The sequence below is a fragment of the Nerophis ophidion genome, linkage group LG08, assembly GCF_033978795.1.
Source record: "Nerophis ophidion isolate RoL-2023_Sa linkage group LG08, RoL_Noph_v1.0, whole genome shotgun sequence".
Lineage (NCBI taxonomy): Eukaryota > Metazoa > Chordata > Actinopteri > Syngnathiformes > Syngnathidae > Nerophis > Nerophis ophidion.
In genome coordinates, this window is record NC_084618.1 from 54,469,294 (window position 1) to 54,492,776 (window position 23,483).

A 23,483-nucleotide genomic window follows, 5' to 3' on the forward strand; every position below is an offset into this window, starting at 1 on the left:
CCTTTTAGAAACTTAAACTGCAGCTCAGCTAGCTCACAGTAGAGGCTTGAGGTGAGGGCTAATTAGCTTTTAGCGTAACATTAGCTCATTTTGCTGTGTGGCGTGTGTGTGAATAGTCTCTCCTATTGCAATTGTACTATTTTTTCAGCTGTAGTTACATTAATAATTAGTAATGTAGCAGCCTAGTTTTGAATAGCAGGGTCCCTGCAATCAGATGTTGATAAAAATACAACATTTACATAATAAAAGTCAACTACAGGCTTCCCAAATGCTGTAATAAATTAAGCATGATGAATTGACTTGAAACTGTTTAATGTTGCACTTTTTATATGTAGAAGAAAGGTTTTTTCATTTTATTTAATCAAAGCAACAACTTGAGGCAGTTTAATGTGGATTAACGTGGGCAGAATTATTATAGTGTTCCCAATGTTAAAAGGATAAAGCCACTGTTTACAAATTTGGTAAATAAATAACCAAAAAAATTATATTTTGTTGTTTTCTTACTGTACCAAAAATGAACCCAACCGTGACCTCTAAACCGAGGTACATACCGAACCAAAATTCTTGTGTAATATAGTAAGAGGAGGAAAACATGATGTACTGTATGTGTGTAAGCAAGGTTGGAACATCATTGGGCTAAATGACCTGACTGACAGGCTTGAAAACTTTTCTTACTAGCATAGGGTCCATGTGTTTTCTGGTGGAGTTCAGCCACACACCCTGCCAGGCTTTGGTAGGGCAAGGAGTCAACCCCGGGTAATTTGGCACCGTTTCCACCATGGTGGGAGGGAGAAAGTTTGACACTGCCACCTAAGCTCCCGACCTGTTGCTGCTGGCGCTGTTGCTGGAGCACTGCCATGATTCTGGCCAGCTGGCGTGACACACACACACACACACACACACACACACACACACACACACACACACACACACACACACACACACACACACACACACACACACACACAGTCAAAATACAAGGAAAAAGACTGGAAAGATTGTGTCAATAAAAATCCCAAGAGCAGCCAGAGAGTTGTGTGCACATCTATACCTGTTGGGGGTCACCTTGCTGCCGCACATTTGGTGGGAACTTCCTCTGGTTTTGCAACAGGTGCTGCTGCTGTTGTGGCTGTTGTTGCTGTTGGAGGAGGAGCTGACATGCCTAACACAGAATAAGATTGAAAAGGAACATAACAAAAACGGGGGGTAATGCAGTGTTTTATGTCTTTACACTGCGAAACACAAAGGTCAGCTTGATGTAACGTGTTGTGAAACACTTTAGGAGGGCTATATTGAGTTTGTATAATCGATCGATCCATCCATTCATCCATCTTCTTACGCTTATCCGATGTCGGGTCACGAGGGCAGCAGCCTAAGCAGGGAAGCCCAGCCTTCCCTCTCCCCAGGCACTTCGTCCAGCTCTTCATGGGGGATCCCGAGGCGTTCCCAGGCCAGCCGAGAGACATAGTCTTTCTAACGTGTCCTGGGTCTTGGGAGGCGTTCGGGTGGCATCCTGACCAGATGCTCGAACCACCTCACCTGGCACCTCTCCATGTGGAGGAGCAACGGCTTCACTTTGAGCTCCTCCCGGATGGCAGAGCTTCTCACCCTATCTCTAAAGGAGAGCCCCGTCACTCGGCGGAGGAAACTCATTTCGGCCGCTTGTACCCGTGATCTTGTCCTTTCGGTTATGACCAAAAGCTCATGACCATAGACGAGGATGGGAACGTAGATCGACCGGTAAATTGAGAGCTCAGCTCCTTTTTCACCACAACGGATCGATACAGCGTCCGCATTACTGAAGTCGCCGCACCGATCCGCCTGGAGATCTCACCATCCACTCTTCCCCCATTCGTGAGAGTGTACGATATACTAATATATTTTCTGATGAGACAATGCCATTTATACTGGTATAAAATGGATTTATGTGTGATTGTATTGATATTGGCCAAAATCTCAGGAACTGCTAATGCAGTCATTGGATTATTGCATCATTTATGTCAATCACAGCAATACCATGAATTGATTAACGTGGACCCCGACTTAAACAAGTTGAAAAACTTATTCGGGTGTTACCATTTAGTGGTCCATTGTACGGAATATGTACTGAACTGTGCAATCTACTAATAAAAGTATCAATCAATCAATCAAAAAAAAACATTGATTGGTCGCAATGTCTCTCACTCCTATCTGGCTCAACAATATCACAACAATAATACTTAAGACACTCATGTGAATTTTTGATCAGCAATAAATATATTAAGATGTATTTTCCTCAAAGGCTGTCAAGAAAGAATTGTGCTCAAACTTTCAAATAAAAAATTTAAGTTATTATAAATTATATTCACCTATCATATGAAATATTCCCCAAATTATTTTTAGGGCCAAATGTTGAAAAGAAGAGCAGTAAAATCTGACTTTCGCTCTGCCTTATCTTCTGGTAGCTTTCAGACATACGTGTGCTCAATCTCACCAATTGAAACTGGATGTGCGGTGGGTAGATGCTGCTGAGCATGGCAATATGCTGGGGGGACAGCTGTGGTGGAAAGACACCACCACCAACTCCCGCCACTCCCACACCACCGACGCTACTGCTAGGAGGGGGCATCTGCTTAAGCAAGGACCCTGGCACCTGAGGAGGGGAAAACATAATGGCAGTCATGCACATGCACAGAATCAATACTGAGCTACATAAAACACCAATAGTGTAACCAAAAGCAACCATACTGGCGTACTGCTTCCTGATTAACCGTTTTTGTGTTCTCATTAACTGGCGAGTCAAATAATTTCCCCAAAAAATGCACTGTAGTCAGGGTGTACAACGCCATGTGCAGCTGGGATGGCTCCAGCACCCCCCGCGACCCCGTAAGGGACAAGCGGTAGAAAATGGATGGGTGGAATGGATGGATGGTCGAAAATGGATGAACAATATTGTTATGAAATGCCATCCATCTATTTTCTACCGATTGTCCTTTTCGGGGTGTTACTAGATAATCTCTGATTGGACATAATGCATCATTATTAGCTTTAGGGTCGCATAAAAAGGCAAAACGTTTACTTGTCATTTTTTTCTCATTCCATGATGCCTTTAGCTCTATTTTTTTCATGTTCACATTCCTACGATTTGCATTTTATCTTTAACAATGTGTGTATAACTTTTAGTATTTACTAGTTATTGTATTTTTCTTAAAGCACAAACAGAGTACCCACCATAAATCATAAAGCATTTAGTATGTCAGTGAAGCTCTACTCTATGGCGGGCAATATGTAATATATAAAATTGCAAACTGTTCTTTGAGTGCAACAAGAAAAGCTCAATTTGCCTTTTTTTTTTAAATTTAAATTTTCTAAATTTGTTGTTTAATCCCAATAAAAAAACAATAATGACAGAAGATTTTTTCTGGTCCCCCTTTATTTTGAAAAGTATCAAAATACATGTTACCTGTACTAAAATATTGTTATTTTGACCACTCTATTTAATAATAATAATAATAATTAGAGCTGTTAATCTTTGGGCCTCACATGATTTGATTAGATTTTTGGGGGCAACGATTTGATTCAGAAGCGATTCTTGATTCAAAATCAATACTTTTTTTTTTTAATAAGATAGGGTTCTGGATCTATGATTACATGTCTCCATAAAATAAACAGCTCTGATAAATGTTTGTATTACTTAAAAGAAAACGGTCTTTATTTAAAAAAATGACACCCAAATGTTTAATAAAATCTAATACAAATAATACAACAATAGAAGTATCCAACACTTCTATTTTCTAAAGTAAATCTGTACTGCAAATATGGGCATTTACATCAACAATATAATTTGCCTGAGTGGCTGGACCGGACAAATAAAAAATAAAATACAATTTGTGATATTTTTAATTGATTGAGAATTGTTACAAATCAGAATCGGGATTAATTCGAAAATATATATATTTTTACACCCCTAACAATACTAATACTCATACTAATGTTAGTGTTTTAGTTCCGCATAGTGATAAGAGTTTTGTGCTCATACACAATAGCGTCTGGTGTGGCCAAGGACGTCACAAGAATGTTGTCTTCCGTCGCAAGTGTGAAAGTGCTTGATTTGATATGCAACTGGGCCTGTTTTTTAAATGTTAATATCTCAGGCAGTCACCGTCATTTAGTAAAGGCAGCCGAAATCATAATTGTGATTAAAATTCTATTAATTGTGCAGCCCAATTAGCTTTTTGATTGTGTGTGTATAGAGGGTGGAGTAAAATTTTTTTTTACATATGGAAGGGAGTTACTTAGGCAATTGTTAGTACTCCTTTTCCAGTAAAACTGTCAAACAACTGCGGCTTTACACCAACATATATAGATTGTGGATTCATAGAGTTCCAAATCTCCTTCCTAATTGTAAAGTACACTGCCTGGCCCAAAAGAAAAGAGGTCCCCCATCTGTATTTAACTAAGCAAAGAGGTATTATGATTACTGCATGGATAATTATGTTTCAGCTGGCAACAGGTTAGTTAGCCCTAATTGATGCAGTGGGTAGCTTCTCAATTGTTAATTATGGTCGTGGAAAAATGTTTTCTTTTAAGAATGAGAGACCATCAGAGGAGATTGCGGAAACTACTAACATCGGGTTATGAAACATTTATATTTGTACAATATTATCCCTTTTCTTGGCCAGTTAGTGTGTATGTGTGAGGGTGTTATTTAACAACAAAGTGTACAAGGAAGACATGACAAGTAAGCGCACCTGTGGTGACAGGAACTGATGAGGCACTTGTGCTCGTATCCCTGGGGACTGGTTTATGGGAGGAACATTGGGCTGGTGTCTGGTCTGAGACATCCCTCCACTACTACCAAGGAGACTGTGGCCACCCTGTCATTCAATAAGGACAATTACATCTTACAGAAGGCTTAGGGCAGGGTTATGTAAGATGCATTTGCACATTTACCATACGAACACAGAAAACTACAGAACCTAATGTATTGGTGGGAGGACAGAAACAAGGAGGATTCATCTTACTTGTCTAAAGGGGATAGTGTGATTGAAGAGGGAATGGGGCTTGTAGGCAGTGGGTGGTGAGAACAGAGAGCAAGGACCATCATCCCCAAGGTACCCATCCTGATTGTTCAAAAGCAAGTTCTATCCAAGTGAGAGCCAATCAAAGAAAAAAATGGAGTGGTACAGAGGACAGGAGAAAAGTGAGACAAAGGGGTAAAATGAAGAAGGAAACGAGCTACCATCACACTCGGAAAGAAAGACGAACTGTAAAGATCAATATCTCATATTGTTGACACAAGCAGATCAGCGAGGCCTTCAGGGAGGGCCTACCTTGTCATAGAAAGAAACAGCATCCCCAGGTGCTGCCTCTTTGGAAACAGGTGAACGATAAGCCATGCTCCCGCCCCCTCTTCCTCCTTTCCTCATGTCTCCATTGTAATCCATCATTCCCAAGTTTCTTTTTTCCATATCCATCTTTTTCTCCTGGAGGGAACCTGGAGCCAGGTCAATGTTTGAACCACTAGGATCCTCATTCTGTCAAGCACAAGTCATTATATTGTCATCATCACCATTATCTCATAATATAATCACCTTTCAATGTTCTGTATTTGTTTTCCTGGAAATGCACCAAATGGTTAAAAATACACACAATGCATCTACATTACATAATCGCAATTAGATGAAAAGTTCAATGTCATACCAGAAGCCCCATATTGGAAAATTGTCTGTTGATGGGGCTCATCCAGGAGTCTCCCCCGCCAACTTTTAGTGGACCCTAAGTAAAAATGTCACAATATGGGAACAGAAACCAAGCTTCAAACTAGTTTTGCTCATATATCATGTGCTTTACAAACACACAAATAATGTAGGGAAATAAATTGTAAAACAATGTGAAAATCAATCCAAACACTGTCTGAGACCAGACCTATTTTCTGACTCGTCATTGATGTGGTACATTGTACACCAGATAACCCACCTTGTTGCTAGGCTTCTTGACAGTGTGGCTCTGCCCCCAGCCTCCATTGCTACCCTGTCCCCAAGACGACCCACTGCCCTGGGAGCTGGTGCTGTTCCACATGCTCCCGCCCTCCTCTTCATCCTCCCAGCTAGAGTGTCGTGAAGCCGTCATAGAGCCCTCTTTGTCACCCCAACCGTCTTGCATAGACTTTGGCGCTGTTGGTAACAAAATATTAAAAAAGTAACATTGCGTACAAATGTTTAATCGATTTGGCATTGCATTGATTTCAAATGTTAAAAAATGTGTTTAAATAACCTACTATATAATAAGGTCAATATGGAAATGTTCAAATATTTGTGAAAAGTACCCGAAATGTGTTTTTTGTTTTATACAGTATTTTTTTGTATTGTATATTCTCACCAGATTTGATGGGATTGAGAGAGGGGTTCCCCCAGCCTGTTTTCCCCCCTGCATCATTAGGGTCCCCCCAGCCAGAAGGGGAATCAGTAGGTTTACCCCAAGCATCTGTGCCATTGTCAACAGCAGGACTAGCTGGAGGTGTACCGCCCCAACCCGACGGGCCTGTACACATACGCACACAGGCAATATTGGAAAACATTTCATTACAATCTTCAATTATAATGGACACCTGGTATAGCCAAACTCATTCCCACAGAAGACTGTGCCTGTATACAAAAAAATTGAAGAATGCGGGGAGACCATGTTACACCTTGTGTTTTACAGTAAAGATGCTTAAAACCAATCGAATGTATGTCAATATATGTTAAGTTATTCGAATAAAAAACATATTTGGGTTGTGTTATGTTATAAAGGTAAGGAAAAATTCTAAAAATTTATTATTAATTATATATCTCAGTAATAATGAATTTTATTTTTAGAAAATGCAGTGGGCCAATAGAGAACGAGTTATCTGTATATAACAAGTCTTCGGCCGCAATTTGGACTCCCCGATTAAACTTTTATGACCGCTAGAAGTAGGAAAAATTATTGAGTCCCTGACGCATCACAATTAGAACGCATAAACATCAATTATTTATGTATGTTAAATAACGTAGTACAGACAATTCTAAAATATAGCAATAATGCTTAAGATCCTTAAAACGTTGGTTGTAGGTTTATTTCTAACTGTGGAAGAATTATTAGTTAACATTTTTTTAATGTTTTATGTAGTTGAGTTAGCGAGGACACACACGATAAGTTGGCTTAAATGTGCAGTAGTGAAATAAGAAAATAAATTCTGTGCAAACTTCAAGGTTAAGAGGAAATTAGCAAGTAGATTAATTAAAAAAAAATCAGGTTCATGACTATTGAAGATTCCAATAATAAATCAGCTGCTGGTGTCTCACCCATTGCAGCAGCAGTTTTTCCTTGTCCATGTCCAGAGTTGAAGTCTCTGCTGCCTCCAAGTCCTGTAGCCGGTCTACTCAGCTGTTGTACTGGATGTCCTTGCGGTTGCTGTACTGGAGGTCCTTGATGTTGCTGTGCAGGTCTTTGCTGTTGCTGTACTGGAGGTCCTTGCTGTTGCGTTTGCCCCAAATCGTGTGGTTGCTGACCAGTAGGAGTGCTGTTCTTGTCCCACAGGTTAACCGGCTTGTAGTTGTAATGGTTTGGGTCGCCCCATGCTGATGTTCCATCATCTATCTCGTTTTTCCTGCTTAACGAATGTGGTGAGGGTTCCTCCCAACCACTTGGTTCCGATCCACTTCCACCTAATCCATGCCCAGCAGGGATGGGCCCTGATGTCCAGCCGGAGCTTTGGTTCTGGACTTGGGAGACTGGTTTTCTCCCACCACCCCGTTGCATAGCCCCTTGGTCCAATGCTTGCTGCAGCTGCGTAGGCTGATTGCGGGCTTGTGATTGTTGCTGTTGCAGTTGTGCCTGTAGGCCTGTGATGGAGCCAGAATGGCTGTTTGGCATCATTTTATTTCCTCCACTCCAATTTTGATGGGATTTGGACCCAGTACCGATTGATCCTGCTCCACTCCCTCCACCCCCCGCGCCCCAGGTTCTCCGTGGAGCATCCTCTTCCCAGTTTCCCCAACCACCCACCCCTGAATCCCCACCTGAGTTCCCTCCTCTGTTCTTCGGTTCATCTTCCCATCCTCCCCTGTTACTATTTGATTTAGACTCTTTTTCACCCCAGTTCCTACCCGAACCAACCTTCTGCCCTGACCCCCACCCACTTCCTTGTCCTTCCCCTCCCATTTCATTCCACTTGCCTGCTCCTCTATCTTCATTCCCTCCCCAGCCTGTACTCACAGGGTTGCCTTGTTGCACAGGACCACCCCAGCTGCCTCCATTTCCTCTATTGGTTCTCCATTCCTCATTACCCCAACCTTTGGCTTCCTGATTATCTACAGCCCCCATTCCTCCTCCACCCCAGCCTGAAGCCTTCCCTTGCTGGTTATGTCCTAGTGATCCTGACCCAACACCTGCACATGTTACACCTACTGGACTAGACTGCGCAACGCCGAGTTTACTTATGTTGGGGCCTGAAGAAGGTGGACCTCTCCCAGATAAGGAGGCCCCACCGCTGCTGCTACTGCTGCTGCTGGTCTCCCAGCCCTCTCCAGAGGAGCCACCAGATGAAACCAAGGGAGGAATAACACCTGGACCATTAGAATCACCAATTAAGGCTCTCGAGCCAGAGGAATACTGCGAAGAATTTCCCAGAGAAGCTGGGTGTTTTGACAAAGCTGATGAAAGTGCACTCTTATTATGTTCGACTTGATCAATATCCCAAGTTGTGTTTTGCCGGATCTGCGTTTGGCCCCAGCCTGTGTTTGATAGGACTCGTGGATCAAGATCAGACCGGCTTAGAAGGTTCTCTAAGGCAGCTTCAGTATCAGGTGGCTGATGTCGATGACGATTTCCGTAAGATTCCCTTTCACTTCTAGAATTGCCACCACTGGACCCTCCCTGTGCTCCTCCCTCACTCCACTCCCCCGTTTCAACCTCCCCCTTCTGATTGTCCCAAGCTCTGTTCGTAGCAGTAGGTGCTGAGGTGACAGGATTGCCAGCTGTGCTGCATTCACTGCTGCTGCTGTTACTGCTGCTGGCACCTCCTGTGACTTCTCCTCCAGGATTTGCTCCACCAGTAGCAGAAGAACTCTCACCCCATTCAACACTAGACATCCCTTTCTCCTTTGCTACTCCCGATGTCCCCCACCCTCCCTGAGATACCATAGTTTGACTATCGTTTCCCCCAGTTCCAGAACTACCCCACGCATTAGCCCCACGAGAGGGCCCTGGAAAACCCCGATTTGAAGTCCCATTATCCCCCTCAGCAGCTCTGTATCCCGTGCCACTCTCCCATCCATCAGTCCTTGAGGCACCCGTTTTGGAATTAGATGCAGGGTAAGAGGGCTGGCCCCTCCATGAGGAAGCATGATTGTGGTCTCCAACATTTATCCCAACACATCCGATTGCTGCCACAACCACTTCCTCTCCCGCAATTTTTGGTCCCGCTGATTCGCTGTCCCACTTACTCCCTCCCAACTCTCTGTCTCTGGATTGCATTTGGTGAAGTTGGTGCTGATTGGTGCTTGATTGATTCACAGACAAAGTTTGGTGGCCTCCAACCGACCCAGCCTTTAGCCCTACGGAAGCAGAATTGTTGGCAGATAAAGTCCCTTCAGGGCTTTGCTGATGGAAGGAAGGCGAACCTCCTTCACCTGCAACAGCAGACCCATCCTGTTGCACCAGGGCAGGCCAGGCCGAAGGATTGGCATTTGGATTAAAGTTGGCACCTGGAATTCTGCTGTTGACGTCAGCGAGGCCACTGGCATCATGGCTTCTTGGCACAGCAGAGGCTTTGGAAAGTGAGGAGGACTGTTGTAACACAGGCTCGGTTGTAACTACTGCATTTCCTCCTCCAAGATGGCCCTGGGAGGCAGTCGTCCCCCATGCCACACTACTGGACGACGGCATACATTCATTGGGCAAAGAGAACAAGGAAGTGGATGAGGATTGGTTGCCAGAGGCACTAGTGCTGTTCACAGGCATTCCGTTGTTGTTGCCTACTCCAGCCACAGTAAGAGAAGCTCCTCCTCCTCCTCCTCCATCATTGCCAGCGATACTGGGCCACTCTTCCAGGTCGTTCCCATCTACAATCACCTTCTCCCTGCCCTGAGAGGAGGCCTGGATGCCTAAACTTGCCCCCCACATGGAATTTGCATAATTAGAAGTAGTGGTTGAAGCAGCAACTGATGAGGTGAGAGCCAATGAGGAGGTAGCTGTACCAGACTCTGTGATGATTAGAAGGTAAAATTGCATAAAATGAATTCCACTTACTTATTTTCTTTTAAACAAATGCTAGTTATTTGTACCTGAGACAGCAGCTATGTTTGCATTTGGGCCTTCTCCTCCTCCACCCCCTCCCAGCAGCATAGAGGACAGTGGCGGCTGACCCCTTTTCAGTAGCACTTTATGGTCCTGCTGGCAGCGGAATCGTGGCGGCACTTCTCTTGGCATATAGCGAGGTTGCTGCTGAGGTGCCTGGGCCGCACCTCCGCTACTTACATTCCCGTTCCCAGTAACACTTGTGCTGCCTGTGTTGGAGGAAGAACCGGGGTTGGAGGTGGGCTGTCCGTTGGCCACTGCAAGGCGCTTGGCATTGTTACCACCCTGTGACTGGGTGGCAGCACTGCCAGGGCCTGAGGTGGCTGGGGACGGGGAAGCAGAGGGGGTGGGTCCAGGGCTGGGGTTGGCTGAGCTGCTCTGAGTTGCAGGAGGCTGGGCAGGCACCTGCTTGGTCAAGTCTAGTAGAGCAGAGGAAGGGGTAGAAAATGGAAATTGGGGAGGGTTGAAAGTTAACATTGCAAATACATTTATAGTTGTGATCAAAATTATTCCACCCCCACACAATTTTGGTGTTTTAGCAGGTTGGACATTTATTCCGTATTTTGTTTATAGTCATATCAAATAAAGATGTGTCAAATAGACAAATGCAACTTAAATTGTAACACTGCAATTTACAAAATACCAAAAAAGACATTTTTCTTAATATCTCATTGACAAAATTATTCAACCCCCTAGTTACATGCATCTTTAGTCCTTAGTAGAACACCCTTTGGCAGTAATTACATCCTTCAAACGTGATACATAACCGGACACAAGCTTCTTGCAACGATCTACAGGTATTTTAGCCCATTCCTCTTGGGCAAAAGGCTTCCAGTTCATTCATATTCTTGGGCTTGCGTGCTGCAACTGCCTTCTTCAAGTCCCACCACAGGTTTTCTATAGGATTTAGGTCTGGCGACTGTGAAGGTCCACTCCAGAGTCTTCCAGCCCTTCTTCTGAAACCACTCTGATGTTGATTTGGAGGTATGATTGGGATCGCTGTCCTGTTGGAAGATCCAACGTCTCCCAAGACTCAGCTTCGTCAATGACTTCATGACATTTGCAGCTAATATTTCCTGGTAGGAAATAGAATTCATAATGCCTTGAACGCGCTGGAGATTCCCAGTACCTGAGGCAGAGAAACAGCCCCAGACGATTGACCCCCCCACCATGCTTAACAGTAGGAAGGTGTTCTCTTTGTAAACTTCATTTTTTCTCCTCCAGACATAACGTTGATTCATAGGCCCAAAGAGTTCCAGTTTTGTCTCATCACTCCATAGAACAGTTTCCCAAAACCTTTGGGGTTTTTCCAGATGATTTTTGGCATACTGGAGTCTATTTTTCTTGTCCCTGGTAGTCAGAAGTGGGGTGTGCCTGGGAGTACTGGCATGGAGGCCTTCATCTCGTAGTGCGCGCCTTATTGTCTGGGATGAAACCTGGGTTACCCCTCTGCAATATCCTGTTGTAGTTCCTCAGCTGTTACCCGGGGTTTTTTCCACCACTGTACACTTCAAATACCAGACAGCAGTTGCACACAGCATCCTCTTTCTACCACACCCAGGTAGTGTTTCCACTGTGCCTTTAGCTTTAAACTTGCGAATTATGCTCCCAACTGTGTCTCTTGGAATGTGTAATGTCTTTGCTATTTTGTTATATCCATATCCTTTCTTATGAAGAGAAATTACCTCCTCTCTTGACTTCTTTGACCACTCCCTGGACGTCACCATGTTGAAAATACACCCTTGACCATCTACAAGAAGCTAAGCGTCACAGTCTTTTTCAATCAGTTTAATTGTTGCTCGTTATGGTTCTAATCGCATCTACAGGTGATTTCAACACCTGATTGAAAAGACCTTATTCAAATTCTGTTCTTAAGAGTTATGATCTTCAAGGGGTTGAATAATTTTGTCAATGAGATATTAAGAGACTCCTCTCTGAGCTGCAACCTTATCGTGGGAGAGGAGTTTGCGTGTCCCAATGATCCTAGGAGCTATGTTGTCCGGGGGCATAAACCCCCCTGGTAGGGTCTCCCAAGGCAAACAGGTTCTAGGTGAGGGGTCAGACAAAGAGCAGCTCGAAGACCTTTATGAAGATGAAAAACCATGGACCCAGATTTCCCTCGCCCGGACGCGGGTCACCGGGGCCCCCCTCTGGAGCCAGGCCCGGAGGTGGGGCACGATGGCGAGCGCCTGGTGGCCGGGCCTGTTCCCATGGGGCCCGACCGGGCACAGCCCGAAGAGGCAACGTGGGTCACCCCTCCAATGGGCTCACCACCCATAGCAGGGGCCATAGAGGTCGGGTGCATTGTGAGCTGGGCGACAGCCGAAGGCAGGGCACTTGGCGGTCCGATCCTCGGCTACAGAAGCTAGCTCTTGGGACGTGGAACGTCACGTCACTGGGGGGGAAAGAGCCTGAGCTAGTGCGCGAAGTCGAGAAATTCCGGCTGGATATAGTCGGACTCACTTCGACGCACAGCAAGGGCTCTGGAACCACTTCTCTCGAGAGGGATTGGACCCTCTTCCACTCTGGCGTTGCCGGCAGTGAGAGGCGACGGGCCGGGGTGGCAATTCTTGTTTCCCCCCGGCTCAAAGCCTGTACGTTGGAGTTCAACCCGGTGGACGAAAGGGTAGCCTCCCTCCGCTTTCGGGTGGGGGGACGGGTCCTGACTGTTGTTTGTGCTTATGCACCAAACAGCAGTTCAGAGTACCCACCCTTTTTGGGAACACTCGAGGGAGTACTGGAAAGTGCTCCCCCGGGTGATTCCCTTGTCCTACTGGGAGACTTCAACGCTCACGTTGGCAACGACAGTGAAACCTGGAGAGGCGTGATTGGGAGGAATGGCCGCCCGGATCTGAACCCGAGTGGTGTTTTGTTATTGGACTTTTGTGCTCGTCACAGTTTGTCGATAACAAACACCATGTTCAAACATAAGGGTGTCCATATGTGCACTTGGCACCAGGACACCCTAGGCCGCAGTTCCATGATCGACTTTGTAGTTGTGTCATCGGATTTGCGGCCTCATGTTTTGGACACTCGGGTGAAGAGAGGGGCGGAGCTTTCTACCGATCACCACCTGGTGGTGAGTTGGCTGCGATGGTGGGGGAGGATGCCGGACAGACCTGGGAGGCCCAAACGCTGGGTCTGCTGGGAACGTCTGGCAGAGTCTCCTGTCAGACAAAGTTTCAATTCCCACCTCCGGAAGAACTTTGAACATGTCACGAGGGAGGTGCTGGACATTGAGTCCGAGTGGACCATGTTCCGCACCTCTATTGTCGAGGCGGCAGATCGGAGCTGTGGCCGCAAGGTAGTTGGTGCCTGTCGGGGCGGCAATCCTAAAACCCCTTGGTGGACACCAGCGGTGAGGGATGCCGTCAAGTTGAAGAAGGAGTCCTATCGGGTCCTTTTGGCTCATAGGACTCCGGAGGCAGTGGACAGGTACCGACAGGCCAAGCGGTGTGCAGCTTCAGCGGTCGCGGAGGCAAAAACTCGGACATGGGAAGAGTTCGGGGAAGCCATGGAAAACGACTTCCGGACGGCTTCGAAGCGATTCTGGACCACCGTCCGCCGTCTCAGGAAGGGGAAGCAGTGCACTATCAACACCGTGTATGGTGCGGATGGTGTTCTGCTGACCTCGACTGCGGATGTTGTGGATAGGTGGAAGGAATACTTCGAAGACCTCCTCAATCCCACCAACACGTCTTCCTATGAGGAAGCAGTGCCTGGGGAATCTGTGGTGGACTCTCCTATTTCTGGGGCTGAGGTCGCTGAGGTAGTTAAAAAGCTCCTCGGTGGCAAGGCCCCAGGGGTGGACGAGATCCGCCCGGAGTTCCTTAAGGCTCTGGATGCTGTGGGGCTGTCTTGGTTGACAAGACTTTGCAGCATCGCGTGGACATCGGGGGCGGTACCTCTGGATTGGCAGACCGGGGTGGTGGTTCCTCTCTTTAAGAAGGGGGACCGGAGGGTGTGTTCCAACTATCGTGGGATCACACTCCTCAGCCTTCCCGGTAAGGTTTATTCAGGTGTACTGGAGAGGAGGCTACGTCGGATAGTCGAACCTCGGATTCAGGAGGAACAGTGTGGTTTTCGTCCTGGTCGTGGAACTGTGGACCAGCTCTATACTCTCGGCAGAGTTCTTGAGGGTGCATGGGAGTTTGCCCAACCAGTCTACATGTGCTTTGTGGACTTGGAGAAGGCATTCGACCGTGTCCCTCGGGAAGTCCTGTGGGGAGTGCTCAGAGAGTATGGGGTATCGGACTGTCTTATTGTGGCGGTCCGTTCCCTGTACGATCAGTGCCAGAGCTTGGTTCGCATTGCCGGCAGTAAGTCGAACACATTTCCAGCGAGGGTTGGACTCCGCCAAGGCTGTCCTTTGTCACCGATTCTGTTCATAACTTTTATGGACAGAATTTCTAGGCGCAGTCAAGGCGTTGAGGGGTTCCGGTTTGGTAACCGCAGGATTAGGTCTCTGCTTTTTGCAGATGATGTGGTCCTGATGGCTTCATCTGACCGGGATCTTCAGCTCTCGCTGGATCGGTTCGCAGCCGAGTGTGAAGCGACCGGAATGAGAATCAGCACCTCCAAGTCCGAGTCCATGGTTCTCGCCCGGAAAAGGGTGGAGTGCCATCTCCGGGTTGGGGAGGAGACCCTGCCCCAAGTGGAGGAGTTCAAGTACCTAGGAGTCTTGTTCACGAGTGAGGGAAGAATGGATCGTGAGATCGACAGGCGGATTGGTGCGGCGTCTTCAGTAATGCGGACGTTGTACCGATCCGTTGTGGTGAAGAAGGAGCTGAGCTGGAAGGCAAAGCTCTCAATTTACCGGTCGATCTACGTTCCCATCCTCACCTATGGTCATGAGCTTTGGGTCATGACCGAAAGGATAAGATCACGGGTACAAGCGGCCGAAATGAGTTTCCTCCGCCGGGTGGCGGGGCTCTCCCTTAGAGATAGGGTGAGAAGCTCTGCCATCCGGGAGGAACTCAAAGTAAAGCCGCTGCTCCTCCACATCGAGAGGAGCCAGATGAGGTGGTTCGGGCATCTGGTCAGGATGCCACCCGAACGCCTCCCTAGGGAGGTGTTTAGGGCACGTCCAACCGGTAGGAGGCCACGGGGAAGACCCAGGACACGTTGGGAAGACTATGTCTCCCGGCTGGCCTGGGAACGCCTCGGGATCCCCCGGGAAGAGCTAGACGAAGTGGCTGGGGAGAGGGAAGTCTGGGTTTCCCTGCTTAGGCTGTTGCCCCCGCGACCCGACCTCGGATAAGCGGAAGATGATGGATGGATATTAAGAGAAATTACACTTTTTGGTATTTTACAAAATATAATGTAATTCAAGTTGCATGTCTATTTAATGCATCTTTATTTGATATGACTATAAACAAAATACAGAATAAATGTCCAACTTGCTAAAACATCAAAATTTTGTGGGGGTTGAATAATTTTGATCACAAATGTAGGTGTCTTCATCATATTACTGAGCTGCTTACCTTTGTTCTTTTGTTCTGTGCCCTAAAATGACAATAATAGAGATGTAAACCCAATCCACACATTATAATGTCCATTCTCACACAATGAAAATACAATGTAAAACAAATGACAATAAAACAGTTAGGGTGTATCAAGGAATTGTAGCAGGTTCATGGATTCAAAGTATCCATTACTACAGAGCCCCATCAGAGTTCAGCAGTCTAACAGCTTCCATTAAGAAGCTGTTCCTCTGTCAAGTGGGCCTACTCCGGATGCTCCGCAGCCTCCAGCCTAAGGGGAGGATATTATCGAGAGGGTGTGCAGAGTGGGTGGGATCTTTGGTGATGCATTGAGCCCTTTGTCTGCATCTGCTGATGAAGAAGTTCGTGGTGGTGGGAAGGCTGCTTCCCAATCTTCTGAGCAGCTTTAATTGCATTGTGCAGTGCGCTTCCTCTGCCACATTTCTGTTCTGGTGATTAGGGTGCTCTTCACCACACAATTGTAGAAGCTGCTAAGGATGGAGCTCCCTGGTCCAGCATGGCACAGCTTTCTGAGGAAGTGAAGATGCTGTTGTGCCATCTTCAGCAGACAGGAAGTGTTGTGGTTCCTGGTGAGGTTCTTGGATAAATCAACCTGAAGATACCTAAAACTAGATACCATATTCACAGCTGCTGCTCTGAAGTGCAGGGTGTTTAACCTTTCGTAACTCCATCAAAATTGCCTTGGTCTTTTCTATATTGAAGCTAAGGTTGTTTAGCATCAAACCATCAGATGTTCTACCTCGTCTCTCTATTTGGACTCATTGTTGTAAGATACGTCCCACTACTGCTGTTTGTAGGTCCCGCAGCGCCTCACTAACAAAAACGTTAGCAACGTTACACAAAAGGTCAGCAATACAGCTTGGAACTTGCACTACAGATAGTGTGCCCAGCATTTCACAGTCAAATGCTCCATTTCCTAAGAGCAGTAGCTTCCTCTAAGCCCACTGTTTGTACACTAACCTCTGTTGACATAAATACAGAGACCACCTCTGAATAATAATCAAGGTTTTCTGATAGCAACAGTTTGACCCTGAAACAGATAACATTATTATACTCAATGAACATACCTTCTGCGAGGCTTCCCTTTTCCTTTTTTCTTCTTTTTTCCTTTTCTTGTCTTCCATGAACTACTGCTCCAGTCCTGATACCGCTTTTTTCTGGAGGAACAAACACGTGAAGACCTTTATTGTGTAAACTGAATAAAATGCCTAAATCTCGTTACCCTGCGTAATGACAATAGAGCTGATTCTGATTCTAAAGCACACAGGCTTTGTGGCTTGATGGATGCTGCGACATAGAGAAGCATAAAAAGCCAACATCATTGCTGTTTCATGGCCACGTGAAACCAAACAGTATGTGTGCAAACAGTAGGGATCAGCAAGCCTTTAGGGATAATTCAGCCATGAGATGGCAGAGCTAAGAATAATACTGAACATGGGGGCAACTAAGTAATTATCCCCATCATGAGCATGCAGAGTGCTAAAAGCTGATCACACTTTAGACAGTGTAGAAGGGGGTTAAGGCCATGATCACAAAAACAAAGATAGTTAAAAATGTTCTGGGTTTAAACGTAAATGTTTGTCCTGAACATTAATTCACAATATTACAGAGCAACCCAGAACCTATGTTATGCTAACATAACATAGGTTAGGTTAGCATGGCTACTCCAGTAAGCTGGAAGACGTCCTTTTTATTCCCTGAACTTGCATCATTTCTCTCATGCAGTTGATTTTTGTGTGTTTTTGGAATTTGCAGCATGTTTCTTTTGCATTTGATTGCGCCTATTGGCCACTGTAGACATGAGCTTAGTCAGCCAAGTCATTTTAGCAACACACAAGACAACAGTAAATGATAGTGCAGTATGAGTATTTTTGTAACTATATCGGAGCAGCAGACAATGTGTGCAATACAGAAAATGACTATATTGTGATATTCGAGTATACGTTCTCATGCAGTGCTGGCATTGCACTAGAGGCTCTACTCGCTCTTTCTTGTTTGTCCTTCTCACAGACAGCGAACGCACCTTCTTACACACGTCAAATACTGTCACGTAGGGCTGGGCGATATATCAATATTTACGATATATCGCAGGTTTGTCTCTGTGTGATATAGAAAATTACTATTTCGTAATATCGGGTTATATGTTCTCACACCGTGGCTTTAAGATGCGTGCATTACATTACTGGCGTGTCTCATTCCTTCTCGTCTGTCCTTCTCACAGAGACGTAAAATAAGCCCGCCTTCTTACATACGTCACTTACTGTTGCGCATGTAGTGTCACACGCTCTCGCCGAGAGATAACGTTAGTATGGCTAACGTTAGCTGAGGCAGGTCGAGTTTCTTTTAGCTACTGGCAATACACAACAGGCGTTTCTCAGTCCTCCTCGTCTCTTATTCTGACAGATACGGAAAACAAACCCGCCTTCTTACGTACGTCACATACTCTCGCGAGTCTAGCGTCATAGCTCTCGTCGATCAGAGAGAGAGAACTGGTGCGAAACTTATCACAAATGGAGGAAGAACAATAAATGCCCAACATAAAGAGCAGGGGGTCCATCATCTGGCGGTGGTTTGGCTCCAAGAGGGAAGATATTCAACAGACAACAGCAATATGCTGTTCAATGTATATACTATGATGATTAACCTGTGTGATGACTGTATTATGCTGGATAGTATATATTTGTACCATGAATTGATTAACCCCAATAAGTTTTTCAACAAGTTGAAAAACTTATTGGGGTGTTAACATTTAGTGGTCCATTGGACGGAATATGTACTGTACTGTGCAATCTACTAATAAAAGTATCAATCAATCAATCAATGCAAAGTATACGGCTGAAGTGTTACTACAAAAAGGTAGCAACACTACCGTAATAATTTGTTATTTTATTTAAAAAGTCACCTGTGAGAGAATGAAGAGTATTTAATAAATACAGTTTTGGTCAATTGACTTAGTTGTGATTTCCCTCTCTGCATGAAAGTTTAAAAGTAGCATATATTAATGCAGTATGAAGAATAATGTTTTAATGTAGACACACAGAATCATCATACTGCTGTGATTATATGCATCAAGTGTTCATTCAAGGCCAAGGCAAAATATCGTAATATATATCGCAATTTGGCATAAAAATATTGTGATTTAATAAAAGCCATATCGTATATATTGATATATACAAACCCACGATATATCGTATATATTGATATATACGATATATCGTGGGTTTGTCTCTGTGCAATATAGAAAATGACTATATCGTAATATTCGAGTATACGCAGTTGTTTTTAGCTGTGGGCATTCAGGCTCTTCTCACTCTTTCCAGTCTCTCCTGACAGACAAGCGGGCGCACATTCTTACACACGTCAAAAACGTGTCCGCCCTCGCAGAGCAGACAGGTAGCGGCGTGGTTAACGTTAGCTGTGATGCTAGCGGGTTGTTGCGAGAAAAAGAAGGTGCGAATCTCGTAACAAATGAAGGAAGAATTAATTCCCAAGAAAAACAGCACGGTTTCCATCGTCTGGCGGTGGTTCGGCTTCAAGTGGGAATATGTCGAACAGACAACCGTAATTTGTCAAGTGTGGGGGGAAAAAGCATTGCTATGAAAAGTAGCATTACTGCTAATATGTAGCATCATTTGAAAAGTCACTCGCTACAGAATGAAGAGAATTTCATAAACGCAGTAACATACCACATAGTGAAGGACGAATACTATTTGATTTCCTATTATGCAGCTTATTTTTACTTGACACTTAAAATGTCTCTGACAATCTTGCACTTTATGTTTTGGAAATGACTTGAATGTTTTTGCCATTGCTTAATAATTTTAATAAATACACTTTTGGTCAATTGACTTCGTTGTGATTTCCTACTCTGCATGAAAGTTTAAAAGTAGCATATATGAATGCAGTATAAAGAAGAATGTTTTAATGTATACACATATAATCATCATACTGCTGTGATTATATGCATCAAGTGTTCATTCAAGGCCAAGACAAAATATTGTAATATATATCGTGTATCGCGATATGGCCTAAAAATATCGCAATGTTAAAAAAAGGCAATATCGCCCAGTCCTACTGTCACGTCATACGTCACATGCGTATACGCCCTCGCGGAGCAGAGAGGTAGCAGCATGGGTAACGTTAGCTGTGATGCAAGTAGTAATACGAGAGAAAGAAGGTGCAAATCTGGTAACAAATGAAGATCCATCGTCTGGCGGTGATTTGGCTTCAAGTGGGAATATGTCGAACATCCATCCATTTTCTACCGCTTATTCCATTTGGAGTCGCGGGTGGCGCTGGTCCCTATCTCAGCTACAATCGGGCGGAAGGCGGTGTACACCCTGGACAAGTCGCCACCTCATCGCAGGGCCAACAGAGATAGACGGACACCATTTACACTCACATTCACACACTAGGGCCAATTTAGTGTTGCTAGGGCTGGGCGGTATTGCCTTTTTTTAATATTGCGATATTTTTAGGTCAAATCACGATATACGATATATATTACGATATTTTGCCTTGGCCTTGAATGAACACTTGATACATATAATCACAGCAGTATGATGATTCTATGCGTATACATTAAAACATTCTTCTTCATACTGCATTCATATATGCTACTTTTAAACTTTCATGCAGAGAGGGAAATCACAACTAAGTCAATTGACCAAAAGTGTATATTAAAGTTATTAAGCAATGGCACAAACATTCAAGTCATTTCCAAAACATAAAGTGCAAGATTGTCAGAGACATTTTAAGTGTCAAATAAAAATGAGCTGCATAATAGGAAGTCAAATAGTTTTCGTTCTTCACTATGTGGTAGGTTACGACGAACGTTATGAAATTCTCTTCATTCTCTAGCGAGTGACTTTTCAAATGATGTTACATATTAGCAGTAATGCTACTTTTTATAGCAACCCTTTTCCCCCCACACTTGACAAATTACGGTTGTCTGTTCGACATATTCCCACTTGAAGCCGAACCACCGCCAGATGATGAAAACCCTGCTGTTTTTATTGGGTATTAAGTCTTCCTTCATTTGTTACCAGATCCGCACCTTCTTTCTCGTACGGCTACTTTAGCAGCTAACGTTGCACCGTATGCTAGCTCTCTGCTGGGCGAGGGCGAACACGTTGTGACGTAGGACGTGACAGTTTGTGACGTGTGTAAGAATGTGCGCCTGCCTGTCTGTGAGAAGGAAAGACAAGAAAGAGCGAGAAGAGCCTGAAGTGTACGCACGCAGCTAAAAGCAACTGCGCGAGAACGTATACTCGAATATTACGATAGTCATTTTCTATATTGCAGAGACAAACCCGCGATATATCGTATATATCGATAGATCGCCCAGCCTTAAGTGTTGCTAATCAACCTATCCCCAGGTGCATGTCTTTGGAAGTGAGAGGAAGCCGGAGTACCAGGAGGGAACCCACGCAGTCACAGGGAGGACGTGCAAACTTTACACAGAAAGATCCCGAGCACGGGTTTGAACCCAGGACTACTCAGGACCTTCGTATTGTGAGGCAGACGCACTAACCCCTCTGCCACCCTGAACAGAAAATCGGAATTTTGTCAAGTGAGGGGCAAAACGGCGTTGCTATAAAACGTAGCATTACTGCTAATATGTAGCATCATTTGAAAAGTCACCTGCTGGAGATTGAAGAGTGCTTACTCCGCATTTCAACATCTCCGTTCGTTGCCACACGCCCACACCATCAAAATGCCGAGGCAAACATTTCTAAAATCAACACCGTATGAAAAAATAGTGAACAGTTGTGAATTCCTATATGAAAGTTTAAAATGATCATATATTAATGCGGTCTGAACAAGAATGTTTTAATGTAGACAAATAGGATCATCATACTGATGTGATTATATGTATCATGTGCTGATTCAAGGCTATGGCAAACTATCGAGAAATATATCGTGTATCGCTATATGGCCTAGAAATATTGCGATATTGAAAAAAGGCCATATCGCCCAGTCCTAATTACGAAATACAATTTTGTGATTCATTTGTTTCAATGCAAGCACAGTGGTTAGCACTGTCAAGTGTAGATTCCTACACAGATCCTTAATCGTACCTCAAACTGTAATTTCATTAATACAATTGAATATGTTCTTCCAACTGCTAATGTAGACTACAGTACAGTTTGGTATATACTGCGTTACCTTTAAAAATTTCAGAAATTATAGTATATGCTGTATTTCCTTACTAAAGTGAAATTGGTACATTTCCAGAGCGACTGCTTGTTTGAGCGCTGGAGAGAAAAAGTGTACGGTGATAATGCATGCCGACTAACCTCAATGCACAACAATATAAATCCCGTTTGTAGTGCAAACATAAAGAGTGGCTTTATATCGAATACTGACAGATGAAAATGAAAACAGTGTAATGTCAGTGCTCATGCTAGCAAGCGTTAGCAAAGTACGCTAAGCTACACACTGACAGCTACGAGTAGCCTTCGCGAACAAGGTTAGGTTGAGAACAAAATTCAGACATAGCTGATACATTCTACTGCGGTTAGCTGAGTTTCACGCACACATTCAATGCAACAGAAAATGCTAAAAGAAACGCTGTGTACTCACCTCAGAAATCACATATGAAGAAGAGCTAGCTTGCTGGCTAGCTAAAGTGCTTCAGTGCGGGATTTTTTTTTTTAGCTTTTTGAGGCATTCGTCGAAGCTCCAAGAACAGCGGCGCCTGAGCAGAGAGTCAAGTAAGTGAAACACAATGAGAATGCACTCGCAACACGCTACTGGCTAGTATGGAAGTGCTAGGGTTGCTGCGGAGTCAAGCAAAATTTGCAGAAATGTTCAAAGCGCTGTGGAGTCAAGTCTGTGGACGGGCGGCCATTTTGCTGCTCAGCATGAAGCGTCTCCAATCGCCAGTAGGGGTGGGCGATACTGTACATTTTGGTATCGGCCTGATACCGATTATATACAGTACTTTAGCCTACTCAGTGGCCTAGTGCAGTGGTTCTCAACCTTTTTTCAGTGATGTACCCCCTGTGAACATTTTTTTAATTCAAGTACCCCCTAATCAGAGCAAAGCATTTTTGGTTGAAAAAAAAGAGATAAAGAAGTAAAATACAGCACTATGTCATCAGTTTCTGATTTATTAAATTGTATAACAGTGCAAAATATTGCTCATTTGTAGTGGTCTTTCTTGAACTATTTGGAAAAAAAGATATAAAAATAACTAAAAACTTTTTGAAAAATAAACAAGTGATTCAATTATAAATCAAGATTTATACACCTAGAAGTAATTAGTATTAATCATCAACTTAAAGTGCCCTCTTTGGGGATTGTAATAGAGATCCATCTGGATTCATGAACTTCATTCTAAACATTTCTTCACAAAAAAAGAAATCATTAACGACAATATTTATGGAACATGTTCACAAAAAATCTAGCTGTCAACACTGAATATTGCATTGTTGCATTTCTTTTCAGTTTGTGAACTTACATTCATATTTTGTTGAAGTATTATTCAATAAATAAATTATATATATATATATATATATATGGCTTCACGGTGGCAGAGGGGTTAGTGCGTCTGCCTCACAATACGAAGTTCCTGCAGTCCTGGGTTCAAATCCAGGCTCGGGATCTTTCTGTGTGGAGTTTGCATGTTCTCCCTGTGAATGCGTGGGTTCCCTCCAGGTACTCCGGCTTCCT

At 44.4% G+C, this 23,483-nt stretch overlaps 1 protein-coding gene across 3 annotated transcripts in view; it reads right to left on the reverse strand.

The window, feature by feature from the left end:
- Nucleotides 1-22,694, reverse strand: part of tnrc6ba (trinucleotide repeat containing adaptor 6Ba) — a 38,815-nt gene extending 16,121 nt beyond the window's left edge. The window contains exons 1-14 of one of the 3 annotated variants that reach the window (XM_061908940.1): nucleotides 22,392-22,694; nucleotides 16,874-16,963; nucleotides 15,786-15,807; nucleotides 10,290-10,721; nucleotides 7,308-10,208; nucleotides 6,361-6,522; nucleotides 5,959-6,155; nucleotides 5,683-5,757; nucleotides 5,313-5,516; nucleotides 5,004-5,123; nucleotides 4,731-4,856; nucleotides 2,474-2,632; nucleotides 1,052-1,138; nucleotides 676-871 (exon numbers count right to left, since the gene is read on the reverse strand). In XM_061908940.1, the coding sequence (XP_061764924.1) occupies nucleotides 676-871; nucleotides 1,052-1,138; nucleotides 2,474-2,632; nucleotides 4,731-4,856; nucleotides 5,004-5,123; nucleotides 5,313-5,516; nucleotides 5,683-5,757; nucleotides 5,959-6,155; nucleotides 6,361-6,522; nucleotides 7,308-10,208; nucleotides 10,290-10,721; nucleotides 15,786-15,807; nucleotides 16,874-16,930 (4,738 nt within the window). In that variant the 5' untranslated portion in view covers nucleotides 16,931-16,963; nucleotides 22,392-22,694. Of the gene's footprint in view, nucleotides 1-675; nucleotides 872-1,051; nucleotides 1,163-2,473; nucleotides 2,633-4,730; nucleotides 4,857-5,003; nucleotides 5,124-5,312; nucleotides 5,517-5,682; nucleotides 5,758-5,958; nucleotides 6,156-6,360; nucleotides 6,523-7,307; nucleotides 10,209-10,289; nucleotides 10,722-15,785; nucleotides 15,808-16,873; nucleotides 16,964-22,391 lie in introns of all 3 variants that reach the window. The other 2 variants (XM_061908939.1, XM_061908942.1) reach the window with 2 other exon arrangements.
- Between the last annotated feature and the right edge of the window lie 789 nt (nucleotides 22,695-23,483).